The sequence below is a fragment of the Girardinichthys multiradiatus genome, chromosome 4 (genome assembly GCF_021462225.1).
Source record: "Girardinichthys multiradiatus isolate DD_20200921_A chromosome 4, DD_fGirMul_XY1, whole genome shotgun sequence".
Lineage (NCBI taxonomy): Eukaryota > Metazoa > Chordata > Actinopteri > Cyprinodontiformes > Goodeidae > Girardinichthys > Girardinichthys multiradiatus.
The window spans coordinates 33,507,499-33,524,465 of record NC_061797.1 but is presented as its reverse complement, the minus strand read 5'-3'; the positions used below and the strand labels follow the sequence as shown (position 1 = coordinate 33,524,465).

At 38.8% G+C, this 16,967-nt stretch overlaps 1 protein-coding gene across 3 annotated transcripts in view; it reads left to right on the top strand.

The window, feature by feature from the left end:
* The window catches only part of LOC124866969 (frizzled-3-like), a 35,127-nt gene that overhangs the window by 1,113 nt on the left and 17,047 nt on the right, over nucleotides 1–16,967 (top strand). For 2 of the 3 annotated variants that reach the window (XM_047363096.1, XM_047363095.1), the window contains exon 2: nucleotides 872–1,662. The exons of the other annotated variant lie outside the window; for it this stretch is intronic. In XM_047363096.1, the coding sequence (XP_047219052.1) occupies nucleotides 1,369–1,662 (294 nt within the window). In that variant the 5' untranslated portion in view covers nucleotides 872–1,368. The remainder of the gene's footprint in view (nucleotides 1–871; nucleotides 1,663–16,967) is intronic. 3 annotated transcript variants of the gene reach the window in all.

Sequence of the window (16,967 nt, the reverse complement as noted above, 5' to 3'; positions counted from 1 at the left end):
GTAATTTATTTGTCTTATTTAAAAAATGTTTTAAAAACTAAAATTTATAAAGTATTATAGCACAAGATTATGAAATTATTATATCAATCCTTATTGCTCAAATAATGCATGGTGTTGTGCTGCAACACATCATGAATTGATTTATTAATTTTCTCAGCCTCATTCTTTAAAGTCTAGTGGAGTTACTACTTTGTTGCTTTTTTTTTGTGTGCATATGCTTTGTCCTCTCAAACCTGCAGTCAGTCACATCAGATGGCCAATCATAGTGGGTCCAGCTGCAGGCTTTGTCCTGTTAAAAGGAGATTGTTCCTTCCCGCTGTTGCCACGTGCTTGCTCAGAAGAAGTAATTGCTAGAAATTCAATGAATCAATGTTATTAGCTGGGCTTGCTTGGATAGATAATTGGCATTATAAAATCAATTTGACTGCACTGTCTGAGCTGCTGGTCCACAGGTGTACATTCACATCGGCGTCTAAGCTGACAGGAGCCTGTCGCGGTTTACTTTGAACAGGCTTTCTGTAGACTGCAACCTGACCCCGCTGACTCAGCTCTCATACAAGAAGATGATCCGACACTGAGACAAGCCAAGACAATTTTTCTTAAGAATGCGAACGCACACTCTGTCAGAAAAAAACATTTGCCTTGCCTTGCACCCATCAGGGGGATGCAAATGTATCATAATAGGATGCCTTTATTCATGTAAAGAATGGTGAGGCTCATCAGAGATGATATCAGAAACAGTACACTTCAAGGAAATCCACTTTGCTTTTTTAGGCATTAATCCCCTCTTTGTATTTTAAACTTGTAAGACCTGTTTTCAGGATCCAAAGCAGTCTGACGGTTAAAAGAGAAACATTTTGTGTCTTTGCAGAGAAATCAGCTGGAGCATTTTTGGGCATTATGACACAGCGGAGTCTCTGCAGTTCTCTGGAAATGTAGCAAGGAAAGATAAATCAGTTGAAAGAAGACAGACGGACAGACAGAAACTCACAAGAGACAACTAACAGATGGAAGACGGAGCTTTGCAACAAGCTTGGGGATGTAACAAGATTCTGTGACCTTTGACCAGTGGAGCTCCAGGATCCGGAGAAAAATCATACAGTGCTTCTAAGTGAGAAAGGCATTTTGAGTCGTTCTAAGACGCAATGAAAAGAGAGGATTGTCATTTGAAGAATTACAGAGTGCAGCTCTGTTAAATTTGGCTTACCCTGTGCAGTTTAGACAGCATGCATTCTGTCTGTGGATTTCACGTTTAGTGTCGATTTGTGGTATTTAGATCTGTCACTGACTTAAAAAGTGGACATGTTTCTCTCTTATCAAGCTGCAGTCAAGATAAGGATGATATAAATGATCTGAAACACTGACAATATGTCAAGCGTTAAAAAAAAAACACCTGTCGAAGGACGATGTGCCCGAGAAGGGCTTTCAAAAACTGTAACAATCAGCTGCAGACAAAAAGTCCCTTGCTGCTATCTCTTCATCCTCCTCCTCCTGCTCTTCGTCTCCCTGGGTGCACCTCACATGGAGTCTGTAGAGAGCCACAGTGAATTTAGCTGTGAGCCCATCAGACTGAGAATGTGCCAGGATTTGCCTTACAACACCACCTTTATGCCCAATCTACTGAATCATTACGACCAGCAAACGGCCGCACTGGCCATGGAGGTAGGTGTTCTTTTTTCCCTGCATCTTAAAAGCGATTCATGGGTTCTGTGTGTGAAAATGGGGAAAAAGCCATCGACTGTGAATGACATGTTGTTGCTTCTTCTGAAAATTACCATAATAAAATGCACAGGGCTTGGAAGTGGTGTGCAGAAATAGTTACTGACTATGAAGCAGCAGTGTGCAGAGTTTTATCTTGTCATGTTATGTACCTGCTGAGCTCTGAAGGAAATCTCATGCACCCAAAAGTGACGGGGCCAGATGTAACTCAGATATAACTGTATCTGAAATGAAAACTGACACATATCATGTGCTAAGGTTAAAATGCCATGCGATCAATTCAGAATAAGATAATTATCCTCAGGCAACAGGTCCGCACATCAATCCATCCATGTTTTTAGTTTTTTTGTCAAGAATCAGGCTGCAAATGAATTAGCTAATTAAATACTCAGTTAAAGTAATATTTTTTTTTCTTTTAGAAGTAGTTTAAGTGTTCAAATTTTCAAAGGAGAGTGCAGTACAAGTACAACACATAGGCTTATGCTAATAACCCATATTGTTTATCAGTGCATACAGGCATGGGTAGCTCAGACACAAACAAGGCCTTCTTGCTTTCTGCAAATGTTACCTTAGAGCCTTTAATCTTTGAGCTGCAGGATATACAAAGCTGCAGGCATGAAAATTTTAGGATTTAAACAAACCAGGAAAAGCACAAAAAAGAGCTATGCTACATCTCTCTTTCTCATGTTACAAATTCCTATTCTTACTACATGTTGCATCTGTAGACAGATGGATGTATATGTACTCATCCATCCATACCTGACCTTTTAGTTTTTTATGAGTACTAGCAGACAAGACAGAAGGTGCTATCTGATCAGAAGTAGAGGAAGAATGTTCTCCAATGAGGTGCGTGTGTGATTGAAAGCTTATGAGAAATGCCTTTGTGTTCGGGCATTGGCTTGTAGCAGTTGAGGGGAAGAAGTGCTGTGTTACACACTCTGTGCAATAGTAGACACACATACATCATTATCATGTTACCTCTCTTTCCTACTACATTGTTATTCCCTGGAGAGTGTGAAAGGACACAGAACAAGGTGTTGTTCAGTAACTGCTGTAATTACCTGTTTTTGTCTGGATCAGAAAGAATGGTGCACCACAGTATGTAAAATGTAGGTATTTTCTGAGGTGCTAATTTTACTGTTATTTCTTCACAGCACAATGACTCTAACCCAACTAAACAGAAATGAACTAAAATTTCTAACACACAAAGCTTCTATTATTTTCTTTTTGCACAAGCCACAACATAATCTGACCAGCAGAGCTTTACCCATGTTGTGGCTACTATGTAACAGTGCTTGTAGGTTTAAACATCCCAAAGGAATAACACAAGCAGCCAGTTGAAATAAATCTGCTTCCAGCTGTTCATAGTTGGTATATTAAATTACTCTTGTTGAAAAGCAGATGAATTTGAACAAGGCATGTGTTGGCTGGTACAATTGTATGTTTAATCCTCGGGGTTTTTTTTGTTTAATGCTTAGTAAGCACTTTCCCATGTCAAAACCAGATAGACGTCACCCGGATTATCTAAATTCTCTTATTTCATAACAGTGCAATATTTTTGTGATCTCCTTTATCCCTCCACATCAAAATATACAGTGTTAAGGTCTGCGGTAGGATTATTCCTTTCTTCGAGAGTTGAGAAGAAAACTGCTTCATGTATTTGGTCACACATCCCCCTGACTGCGGTTCATTATGGCCATAGCTTCAGCTACAGTCATGGCCTTTAATCAGCACATGAAGGACCATGCAATTGTTCCGTCATGTCAGTTCCCTACTGTCATGTCAAAACACGCTACCTCAAAGACTCCAAGAGCCATCTGTTGTTGAACTTGATTTGACCCAGATGAAGCTGGAGCCAGGTAACTGAAACCCACAGTCACTTCAGTCATTTCTGAAGATGGCTGAGAAGCAACATAAGCTGTTATTTTTCTTGCTCTGCTCTGCAGTGACCAGGCAGTGCTGTCCTAGTGGAAATCCTGGAGGAAATTTAATAATCCCTCAGTAGAAAACATTGGCTGCATAATGCCAGTTTGTGTATGGGTTTTTTGTGCAAGGAAATGAGCAATTTCTATGATATCCAAAAGACCCCAAGCCACCTCCTTGATCGGTGGAGTTTAATAAACTGTTTTGACTTCCACATTCTTTCTAAAATCTGTTCTGTTTAGATTTTTCAATTCTTGTTTTATTTCTGATAACTCTTTAGTTGTGATTATGTTTTAAAATGGTCTTAATTGGATTTGCAAATCCTTCGACCTAATTTAAGATATACCCTCATACTGCATATTAAACATCTCTGCTTTTTTCCATGGTTAAGAAAGCACTCAAGTACACCTAACTAAAGAAGGATTTAATCGAATTTGGGAGAACAAATTAGAAAATTAGTTGTTGGTAACATAAAAAAAATTTCTTTAGCCCCTTTCAGATCATAATTTCTCAACAAACAAGCAACCACAAACCCCACTTTATTGCTGATTTTGTTAGTTGCATGCATTTAAACTGGTCCTGCTTGAATGCTGGCCTTTGTGTGCAGCTGACCGTGCAGATGGGATTGTGGAACCAAAGGGGCATTCAGCAGCATTCACTTAAACAATATGCATAAAACCTTCTTCAGTATACTACATCTGTTGAAGCTCTGTGTTGTGATCCTTATGCTACCATATTGCCATTCTAAAGATGGCAGCATCAAGTTGTGTGGGGTTTTGCTCCAGGCGGGACTGGTGCACTTCACAAAATAGATGCCATCACGAGGGAAAAAAAAAATTGTGAAAATACTGACACAACATCCATCTTGAAACATCAGCTGGGAAATTGAAGTTTGATGCCTACAAGGTCTTCCAAATGGACAACGATCCTAAACATAGTCAGCTGAACTAATTATGAGCAAGGTGGCCTCCAAACCTGACTAATTTATACCAGTTCTGCCAGGGCAAATGGGCCAGAATTCCAGCAAAATGTTGCGAGAAGCTTCTGGAAGGAAACTCAAAATGTTTGACCCAAAACATACATTTTAAAGCCACTTCCATCATATACTACGGAAATACATTTAAACCTCTTAATTGAAGAACATAAAAAAGGAAATGTTCAGTTTAATTAAATGTTGTACAGTGAGGAAAAAAGTTATTAGTCATTGTAATGTTTGTAAATATCAGATTTTAACTGTGGCTGATATTCGTCAGTCATCTCTGTGCTTTTAAAAACTAGCTGTCTTTGTTGGTATCGTACAAGGTTACTACCTGCAGTGTCGAAGCATGGCAAAATTCTTGTACTTAATTTGTCATAATAATTGGCAAAATATTTATCAGTAGACTTTATCCTCTTGCTTCTTCCAAATCAAGTTCTCAGCTTAATGTTTTAGGCGTGTGTGTGTTGTTTTTTTTTAAAGATTGACCATCTCTAGAGATTTCATGGAAACATGTCACTCACTTAATAGAACAGGTACTAGATAAGAGTGAAAACTGAATATTTATTGCATAATTAGTTTTGCAGTCATGATATTTGTAGCTTACATATTTAAAGCCTGACTAAACTGTAGACTTTGTAAATATAAAACAATTTTAAACCTGTTAATGTCATGGTTAAAGGCCCTAAATATTGTTTTCTTAAAAGTTCAGCCTCATGTAAGAAGCATTAAATTGGAACAAGCCATCAAAGTTCAAAAGTGTTTTTATTTTACCAAAGGACTATGGGATTTTATTATTTTAGCAACATGTTTTGGAGGTTGGTAAAATATCTAAATAAGAATAAAGTTGGTTGCCTCTCTCAAAGTGGAGTTGTTTTTTGAAGCTGTTGCAGTCATTGTTTGGGTCGGTTGCACTGCTTCAGTGACAACCTGCGTGTCTTGGAAATCATTCTTGTCAGCCACTGTTATTTTTGTTGATGTATCCAAACAGTTTGCTTTTTTGTGCTGTTGCTGAGCCTTCTGTTTTTCTAGAGATTCTACCTCTACATTTTCAGTGTCTAGTGTAGCTAAAGTAAAAATATCATCTGTAACTGAGTAATCCAAATGTAGTTGAATTTATTCAGTGTAAAGGTTACAAGCTCTAAAAATATTGTTCCTTGTGTAAAATTATTTAGCCAGGGTGAAAAAGTGGATGCTGCTACTTCCTCTGTGTGGTAGATGCTGGGCAGGGTTATGGTCCCAGCTGTCATTGCTCACTAGTGCAAACTAGCTGCTAATCTCTCTCTCAGCTCCACAATGATGACATTGATTCCCACACCAGCGACCACCCCATCTGCTAGAATAGTCAATTAAACCTGAGTAGAGAGGGCGAAGAGAGGCTAATTAAGGGGGGAGGAGAAGTCAGAAAAATAAATTGTACATCTAATGGACATAATTTTTAAGGTTTTGTTTTTGTTTGCATGCCACTTTACGTGACTGATAAAATAAGAATGTATTCCTTGCTGTCCATCTGCTTCAGCATGTCAGTTCCCTGAGGATTAGTTATCGTGACATTATCTAAACTTTGCGTGTTTGAAACACAGATTTGGATGTTTGACTCAATGAGTGTTCATCACCAACGTAGCAGAGTTTACCACAGCCAGAGTCTGCAAACCTACTAACTCCAGGGTCTGCAAACCTACTAACTCCAATGAGAGTTGGCATCACGAGGTGTTTCACATTTTTAATTTAATGCAGGTTTGTTTAGCTAACTTTGTTTCACATTAAAATAAGTATTTTACAATTTATTTAAATGCCTCTGCCCACAATCTCTCTCTCTCTCTCTGTCTCTCTTAATGGAAAGGTAGTTTTATTGCAACCCGATCTCAACATAAATGCATTTAGATCAGGTTCACATGGTCATCTAAGTAAACTGCACCCTCCATGACTCTTATGTAAAAACTAAAACAACTGTTTAAACATCTCTAGAACCACAGAGGGGAGACATTTTAAACCCAGGGGTACGGTGGGGCCGACATAGCTGCACTGTTGCATTTCGATGTTTCTAGGGTAACCACGTTGTGCAAAACTGACAGGCACCTTGACTAACATGATAAACAAAATTAAACAGAATTAGATACTGTTGGTGCAGCAAACTCACTGGTTAACTTCTGCAACTTAATGGCTTTTTATGACCCAACGTAATGTCATCACTAAACTCTACACATTATTGTACTCTGACCATGTCCTTGGCACCACACAAAGCAATCCTAAAATCCAATAAGCAAATAAGAGTTGAGACAGTGGAGTAAACTGGCAAGTGACCAGAATATAAACAGGCAAATTCAGGGCATGGAAAGCTGGTCATTTTCTGTTTATTTCTCCAACCCAACACTGGACATTACGAATGTGGTTGTGTTTCTGCATCTATAAAAATGTTTTATCAGCAAATCTGAAACTTTCTCAGAAAGTCACAACTCTGATGCAGAATCTTCAGGCATGACATTAATGCCTATTGCTTTATTTGAAATGGCTGAAATAATATATTTAAAATCTTGGCATTGTTAAAGTCTAGTACAAAATTTACTTAGATAAAAAGTAGCAAATGCTAAAAAAAAGCAAATATTGGTTAATTATTTGTAGAGGCAGAAGGAATAATAATCTGTTAGGGTTACAAAAGAAGGCAGAAAAGTTGGTTTAAAAAAAAAAAAAAGAATGAGGGGGGTCCGGAAAGGGAATGTCAGGAGCTTAACAGAAAGAAATACTGACAGAGTGACAGGTTGTGTAATGTCTGTAGACTCTACTGTCTCTGCTGTTTGAGTTTCTCTCATCATGGGGTCCTGTCTTTCAAAGTAAGACTACTTTGTTTATGAAAGGCCACCCTGGGCCTTGCAGTTCCTTTAAATCAGAACATGTGTATGCGTGCCAGTTTTTGCTTGTTGTGTTCAATTGTACTCTTTTGTTCTGTGTGTGTATGTGAATATGAAAGAGTGTGTGTGGGATTGCAGGGTTAGGTCTACGCTGTGGGTATGTGCATGCACACAGGGCAATGCTGCGTTTTACTTGCATCTGAAGAGGCTCATTACCCTATTCACTCTGCAGACAGACAGATCCTCATTCAGTTTAAAAGTTCCTGTTTATTTCAGCTGAGCTCTTGATTATCCTGCTTATTCTGACAGTCTATTGAAGCTGCCAGCCCAAATGAAGCAATCATTTATTTATGAACAGAACAAAGGCGCTGCCTGGTGCTGCTTTTTGGCAGACTGCTCCCATCTACATAGCGGCCACCTCCTCTTATACAGCTCCACAATGCCTGAATGAGATTTGAAGAGAGCTCTTGAAAAATACTGCTGCAAAGGATGAGGTAAATATAGTTTAGTTAGCTTCCATGTGAGGTGGTGTTACACCTTAAACTCGGTGCCATTGTGATGAATGTCATGTTAACATCAGTTCATTGCAGTTTGTGTATACAACGCGGTTTCACAACAAATGTCTCAAATCACAGAAACTGATCCAGTATATACACATGAATATAGACAATCCAATCATATGGACAGATTAAGTCAATAACGTATTTTCCAATTAAATCCAGTTAAGTTCAGTTTCTTATGCCGATTGGTGACAAGTCCGCTAGCTAAGGTAACCCAGTAGATTGCATCAAGTGACAGACTTCGCAGCAATATCCCGTCCTGTACCAGCAGTGGACATTCAGTTGCGTGAAGTGATTAACTTTGCAGCAATCACTAATGGCATCCGTGTAGCGACAGAGGAGCAGAGAACACCTCTTTAACGGGAAGAAACCTCCTGCTGAACCTGGTTCAGTGCGAGCAGCCACCTGCTGTTACAAACTATGTTGAAGACAAAGTAAATGGTTAATAGCAGTAGTAGCTTAGTTTAGTGGCTTCATATGGGAGAGAAACACATCTTAACAAATAAGCTCTGAGCCAGTTGTAGATTCTGTAGGATAGTTAGTTGCAGCAATAGCTCCTTCAATTGCTTTGTCTAGGAGAGACGGGATTAAATGCAGAAAGACATGGTCTGTATAATCTATAGAAAGAGTTAACAGCACAAATTCAGCAGATGGCCCCTACAGGAAGGTGTTGCAACAAAACAGAAATGCTTGACTATTGAAAACATGCAGGGGTTGAACAATGATACTGAAACACCTGGTTTCAGACCACAATAATTTATTAGTATGGTGTAGGGCCTCCTTTTGCGGCCAATACAGCGTCAATTCGTCTTGGGGATGACATATACAAGTCCTGCACAGTGGTCAGAGGGATTTTAAGCCATTCTTCTTGCAGGATAGTAGCCAGGTCACTACGTGATACTGGTGGAGGAAAACGTTTCCTGACTCGCTCCTCCAAAACACCCCAAAGTGGCTCAATAATAGTTAGATCTGGTGACTGTGCAGGCCATGGGAGATGTTCAACTTCACTTTCATGTTCATCAAACCAATCTTTCACCAGTCTTGCTGTGTATTGGTGCATTGTCATCCTGATACACTGCACCACCTTCAGGATACAATGCTTGAATCTTTGGATGCACATGGTCCTCAAGAATGGTTCGGTAGTCCTTGGCAGTGACGTGCCCATCTAGCACAAGTATTGGGCCAAGGGAATGCTATGATATGGCAGCACAAACCATCACTGATCCACCCCCATGCTTCACTCTGGGCATGCAACAGTCTGGGTGGTACGCTTCTTTGGGGCTTCTCCACACCGTGACTCTCCCGGATGTGGGGAAAACAGTAAAGGTGGACTCATCAGAGAACAATACATGTTTCACATTGTCCACAGCCCAATATTTGCGCTCCTTGCACCATTGAAACCGACGTTTGGCATTGGCATGAGTGACCAAAGGTTTGGCTATAGCAGCCCGGCCGTGTATATTGACCCTGTGGAGCTCCCGACGGACAGTTCTGGTGGAAACAGGAGAGTTGAGGTGCACATTTAATTCTGCTGTGATTTGGGCAGCCGTGGTTTTATGTTTTTTGGATACAATCCGGGTTAGCACCCGAACATCCCTTTCAGACAGCTTCCTCTTGCGTCCACAGTTAATCCTGTTGGATGTGGTTCGTCCTTCTTGGTGGTATGCTGACATTACCCTGGATACCGTGGCTCTTGATACATCACAAAGACTTGCTGTCTTGGTCACAGATGCGCCAGCAAGACGTGCACCAACAATTTGTCCTCTTTTGAACTCTGGTATGTCACCCATAATGTTGTGTGCATTTCAATATTTTGAGCAAAACTGTGCTCTTACCCTGTTAATTGAACCTTCACACTCTGCTCTTACTGGTGCAATGTGCAATCAATGAAGACTGGCTACCAGGCTGGTCCAATTTAGCCATGAAACCTCCCACACTAAAATGACAGGTGTTTCAGTTTCATTGTCCAACCCCTGTATATGGTACATGTAAGTGTGTTGAAGCACATTTCATTCTTGACCTTTCTAAATACTACAACTTTTTTTGTAGTTGTCAACAAACGTCTGGTATTACTCTGGCCAAGTATTTATCTGCTCTGCTTGGCAGAAATTTATAGTTTGTTGAAATTAGTGTATCCATTGACTGCACTGGTTTTTAGGTATAGTCTACCAATTTCTATATGGCTGAAGTTTGGACTTTTAGAAAGCCCATTCTAGAAGCCTAATATGTCCTTAGTCATTCATATCATTGTCCTATTGGAACACCTAATTCTATAATTATTTCAGCCAACTTCACATACAGACAGAGAGGCATGTTGAGGCCTTCACATTAAACCTATAAAATGGCCTCAACTTCAGTGCAATCAAAATAATCTAAACTATGTCTAAAAGCAGGATCTGTACCAGAAAACTTTATTCATTCAGGTTGCTGTCAATATAAGTTACCCATGTCATATGGTCTTAATCTGAACCCATGACCTGGAATATGAAGTGTGTGTGTTTGTGGCCAGTGAGAGATGTATAAACCTTTGTGCTAATCCCATTAACACCAACATGCACACAAATATACACACAGTCACCAGTCATTGATCTCTTTCTCACGCAAAGCCACTAAACACAGTGTAGCTCTAACATTTTCAGCATACTACAAATCAGGACCAGCGTTGGCTTTAAAAGCTCGTGTACTCCTAATTGTGCACTTCTCAAACCACATGCCACCCAATTCTCCAAAAATAGCTCCATCATAAATGCTCTTAGGGGTCCAAATCAGCACCAAGAGAGAATGGCTAATTTGTAGAATGTAAATGGGTGATATTCCAGCTACCTTCCTGTAGAGTAGGTTAATAAATGTGTAGTTATGTTACACTTTTTTTTTTTTGTTACATGAAGAAGCTCTGAAATAAAAATTAAGCATTGCAGAAAACAAATCACACTACTGGATTACATGTCCCCTTTGTGTTCATTCAACCTTCTGTGGAGATGCTTCTTGACAATAAATCTTATCCCACTGGAAAGACACTTTATTTCCCTTTTTAAATATTGCCACTTGGTAAGTAAAATGCACTTGAGAGTTGAGCAGCAGAGTTAAGTATGTGGGTTGTGCCCATGGAAAAACTTGCCAAGTCCTGGCTGCCAATACCAAACAGCTTTTTGGTGGAAGCGGTGTGACGGTGTGGGAGAACATTTTCTTCACTGGAAAAATGAGGCTTGTCGTCACTGAAAGCCATCTCATTACATCTAGATCTGATTCTGCAAACAGTGCCAATCCCACATCTTCACTAGGGATCACATTTTGTATCCTCCAAGGTGTCAATGCTGACCCCCACAGTGTGGAGTTTTTCTGAGACCACCTCCAAAATGTGGGAGTGGATCATTAGATACTAGTGGGATCAGATAGGGCTTGTTAATTATGCCAGAGTTATTCAGATAATCCCACTGGCTGACTTGTAACAAACGCTGGTTGAAGAAAGTTATGCTATCCCACACTAGTGTATGGCCAAGCGTTAGAAGAAGCTGCTGTTGTGTCCAATTCGTCTATGTACTACTGAGGCTTGCTTGTTTAATGAATAGATAAATGGGTAAATTGCCATTTTATCTAGTTTATTCCAAATTAGGAAAAAGGTCATAAAACGGGTCCTATTGTTTTTCTCTATAGAATATAGGACATATGAGAGGTGAGGAGAAGGATTGGATGGTTAAATTGTGCTTGGGCGATCTGATTCAGCTTTGTTGTCGCACTCTGTTCTCTGTCTCTATCACTTCCATTTGACCTTCCTGTCCCATGCTCATCCAATTCTTTTCTTCCCGCTTTCACACTTTCTGTGTCATCTCATGTGTTGAGCCCCCTCTGTACATTTTGAGATTATTCGCCCATTAAAGGAACCCTGCTACAATGCGTGCGAGTGAATGTTTTTGTCTGTTATCCTGAATAAGGCTTGGCCATGAGCGAGTCTTCACATCACCTGTTGCCATGGTAGTTAAATAGGCAGTGAAGGATGGAGAGGAAGGGAGGGAGGACAGCAGGGGTGAGTGGGAGAGGAAAATTGGATGATGTGTGCCATGTTCTGGAATAAACCCAGACAGAAAGCACTGCATTTACAAGGAAGAGATGTTATTGAAACCAAGTTATTTAGTTGCTGAAGTTATATTTGCCTTTTGCTTTTAGAAACATGAAGACATAGCGGTCTGGAAAGGTCACCCCCCAATTTTTTGCTCTGTTTATTGTTGTCTTGCAAAGGCAGAGTGACTGAATCATCATAGATACAGTTTCAAAAAATTTCAGGCTCTGTCACAGATTACCACATTAGCCTCTTCTTAGCGTGGATAATAACATCAAGACATCTGACGCTCCTTTGACCTCTTCCTCCCATAATTCATTCAACCGACCATTTTGTCTGTTAATAGAGTTTTTGTTCTGAGGGAGAGAGAATTTGTTTTTATTTTATTAGATTTATTTTTCTATTATTTTAAAGTCAGCAGCAGAATAATTTTCAGTTTATGCTGAAGCAGTTTTGGCAGATGCTTTACAGATGTAATAAGAAAAAAATAAGAAATCAGTAAATATTAGTGTTCAAATAGAATTCAAAATAAGTACATTTAATAAGACATTGTGTTCATTATAGTTTAAGTGTGCCAAAAATTTTATTAAATTCAAATGTAAAATTTATAATAACAAAATTGTTGCTTGAATGTTAAAACCATATCATTACTTTCTGGTTCCTGTTCTTCAAATAGACTAACATTTGTTTCATTAATTTCTAGAACATCTCACCTAATGTATTGACAAGAGCAGAGTTGCCAAATGACTGACACCATTTTAACGGAGAATAAAATATGCTTTTGTAAATAAAACATAATTTAAAAAAATTTTTAATTTACCATCTAACGCATTTATTTTATATTTTAATTGGTAAATACAGTAGTTGGTACAATAAATGTATAATTTTATTTTATTTAAGTAGTATAGTTGTTGTTTTTTTTCCCATGTAATTATTTGTTAACATCTTCTCAGACCTTCGCCATGATAGAAGTGGACTAACGATGCAGAAATATCTTTTTCCGTCTTTGTTGCAAGATAAGACTCGATTAAGCAGTTGTTACTCTAACCTTGGAGGCTCCAGATCCTGAATCTTGGAAGACATCTCAAATGTGTGTAGACTGTCAGAGGATGAGTAAAGAAATGCAGTCTTTGTGTTATTTACTGATGTTACCAGGCCTTAAATTACTTAAAATACTCTATGTAACAAAATGAGGAGGAGACAGCCTGTTGGATTGTAAATCATTCTAATTTTTTCAAGAAAGCTCAAACTGGTTGCAGATTGTCTTGAAAATAATTTGACAAATAAAACAGAGAATGTTTTATTATGGCTTCCTAGTTTCTGCCCTACATAAAATGACAGATTAGCAAAGTGAAGGAAGTCAATGAATGCTGGTGTTAGAAGGAGAAAAAAGGAAAAGGTGGACAAATACATGTCAGTATAATTGTGACGAGTAAATGGGAAGCAAAGAAAAAAGAGCTGAATACAGGAGAAAGAAGATGGGAGGAGAGGAGGAGGGGACGTGAGCATGAAGAGGAATGCTATTAACAGCTTTGTTGAGTCCCCCTGACTGAATGTTGGATAGACATGGATAAACGAACAAATGTTCCAAAGGGAGTAAGACTGAGATAATCGTGCCCCTTTCTTAACTGTCCTCTGAGATTAAGGGGAGACCATCAGAATATGTGCAGTTCACCACAAGCAAACAGGAAGGCACATCTGATAATAAATACATAATAAAAATGCATTAAATGGGATGTGGGTGGTGCAAGAAGAGAGATATGGAGACATCATATAACTGTTATATAACTGTGAGCTGTAACAATACACTTTATTAACACTGCAGAGAGGGCAAGAGAATCTAAATTGGCTGTAATGCATTACAGCAGGATGCTGTTAGAGTGGGGAGGCGAGATGGAGAAACAGTGGTATTATTGCGTCTGCTGCAGGAGAAAGAATAAAGGGTTTAGCCCTCATAGCCAGTGGAGACAGGATGTTGCTGGGATAATATGCAGAAGCTAGGAAATGGAAGTAGCTGATATGGTTTGGCAGCATTTGTGCTGCAGGCTCTAAACCACTGATTTAAGAGTGAGTTGAGACAGAGATGTAACTAGAAGAAAGGGGATGTGCCCAGATAGACTTGTGCAAGGTTTACAAAACAAAATTTCTCCAGATTTCAACTCAGGAATAGAAATTCTCAATTTTTAAACTTTATTATTCCTGGTTTTTAGCGGCCCTGTGGATTTTTATCCCAAGAAATGTTTTAAATATGTGGTTGTTGTCACAAGTTTTAATCAGGGGGAAAAAAGTAACCAGTCACTGAAAACTTTCAGAAAGTATGACAGTTTAACGTGATAGATTTTACAGCTGGGCAGCAGAACACTGATTAAAATGGGTGGATTGGTGCCAGTTTAAGACCTGTGTCTTTCCAGGGTTGAACACAAAAGCCTGTCAACTTAATGTGACCACAACACAAAGCTGACCACTGTTATAGGAAGTGTGAGGTTCTCGCACACCAAGCAGTCCTTGAAATGCATTTGACTCTCTAATCCTCCGAGAAAGTGCCGTTTCTTTTTTTTTCTTTCAATTCCTCCCCACTCCTCAGCTTTTGTTCCCCCTCCCGCACTTTTGAGCCCACATTCTGACACCCATCCCCCACCAAATAACACGTATACAAAAAAAACAGACTAATCAACTAATTCTCCTCCAAAAAGTTATTTATGTACAATAGATCTCATTCTCATTTTATCAACACAAATGCAAACCTAGCTTCACACCTTAAAATATCGAATATATGTATAAAGTGCTACTACTTCATGAAAAAATCCGTTATGTATCAACACAATAAAAAAGTTGGAATATTCAGAATGTCAAATATGAGCTTGAACTGGAAGCAAACAAAAGTAGGACTCAGTTGTCAACTCCAAAGAATCACCTTTTGTTTTATCCTTAATTTAAAATGGGATTATAGAGGCAGTAACATTCCCATGCAACTTTCAAATGACTGGTATTTTTGAATTTAATGTAAATTTTATGAGATTATCTGGTTGATATTTAATTTATAATGAAAGAGGACATATCATGCAAAATCCACTTTTTAAGCATTTTGTTGTGTATTGGGAGTCTCTGAAAGTCTAGAAAATTAGAATATAGTTCCTCCAGATCCTGCGTTGATATATGTAGATGCTGTCTTCAGTCTGTTCAGATTTTTCAATTCCGTTTCAAGTTATCAATGCTCCGTTCAGAAGCCTGCATCACTGATGGTATGTGGTTGCATGAGTGCTTGTGGCATGGGCGGCTTGCATGTCTGGAATGGCAGACATGCACCATTAATGCCATTCCAGGTTCTAGAACAACATATGCTCCCATCTAGATGTCATTTCTTTCAGGGAAGACCCTGCATTTTCCAACAAGATGATGCCAGACCACATTCTGCAGCAATCACAACATTATGGCTACGTAGGAGAAGGATCCGGGTAGTGAAATGGCCAGCCTGCAGTCCAAATCTTTCGGCACGTATGCAATGTAATGCAATGCAGATGTGCACAGCACCCCCTACCGAACAAGATGGGTAGCTCGGTGAGCTGGGAGCTGAGGAAGAGCGGCTGCTGACGTCACTCTTCCGCGCCCGCACCTCGGAATGCTTTTTCGTTTTCAAGTTCTGGGCACTACTTTGCGGGCAGACCACGAAAACGAAAAAGCAATGTCTGCTTTGTTTTCTTTTTGATTATGGCATAAAATGTGCAGTCGTGAAGAAGAAAATGCAAATAGGATGATTGATTACTAATTTTATTTATGGGTCAAATAATGCAGCCACATTCTTAAAATGAAAAAGCATTTCTGGAAATGCTTTTTCATTTTCAAATTTTACATTTCAAATTGAATTTTGGTATCTATTTGCTGGGGCATATTTTGAAAAATAAATCTCAAATGTCTTTTTCATTTTAATTAAGTGAAAGAATGAGCAGTCTTGAAGAAGAAAATTAAAATGCAAATAGAATTTTTGATTACTAATTTCATTTATGAGTCAAATAATGCAGCCACATTCTTAAAATGAAAAAGCATTTCTGAACATGCTTTTTCATTTGAAATATGGTAACGATTTGCTTCCATAGCTCATCAGTAGCTCTGGGGTGTCATCTCTTTAGCTGCTCCTTGCTCGTCCTGTGGTTTGCAACAAAACCTTGCAGAGGGTCAAATTTCCTGGTTATCTCTACCTCTATCATCACACAAGCATGTTAATATGAATGCAGCACGGGAGGAAGAAAAGTAGTTATGGAAGAATTGAAGAAAATAAAATGAATTATAGATATCTATTAACTAAGCCAGAGCATCTAAGACAATTTAAAACCTGGATGAAAAAACTAAGCAGGCTATAAATAGAATTATTGTACATTGTGTTTTGTTTTATACAAAATTAAATATGCTGTAGCATGCGGTAGTACAATTTTAACACTATTCAGTTCATTTTTCAGTAATTCAAACTTGTGAGAAACAGCTTAAGTACTGCACAGTGGCCTTCTTTTTTGCTATATTTGATGTTACTTCATCAGATCCAAATTAAAGTCTTTTGCTGAAAAAGCAGTTTGTTCAACCATATGTAGCAATCAGGTGCAAAAGCTTTCCCCAGCTTTTTTCCGCAGCTGTACATTGTTATCTTTGCTTACATTATGAAGTTGTTAAGCACATGGCTCATTTCTTTTATTGTTTATGCCTTTTTGTTGTTTTTTGTTTTTTTTACGTGAAGCTATTTTCTTTCTCCTCTTAACTCCCCCCCCCACCCCCGTGGAGAGAAGGAGTAAAGAAAAAGAAACTTAATCCTCCTTTTGAGGCAGGAAAGACCAGTTGGAGGGCTTTCTCTTCTCTTCTTTTCTTTTTTTTTGCTTTTTCTCAGAAAATGTTCA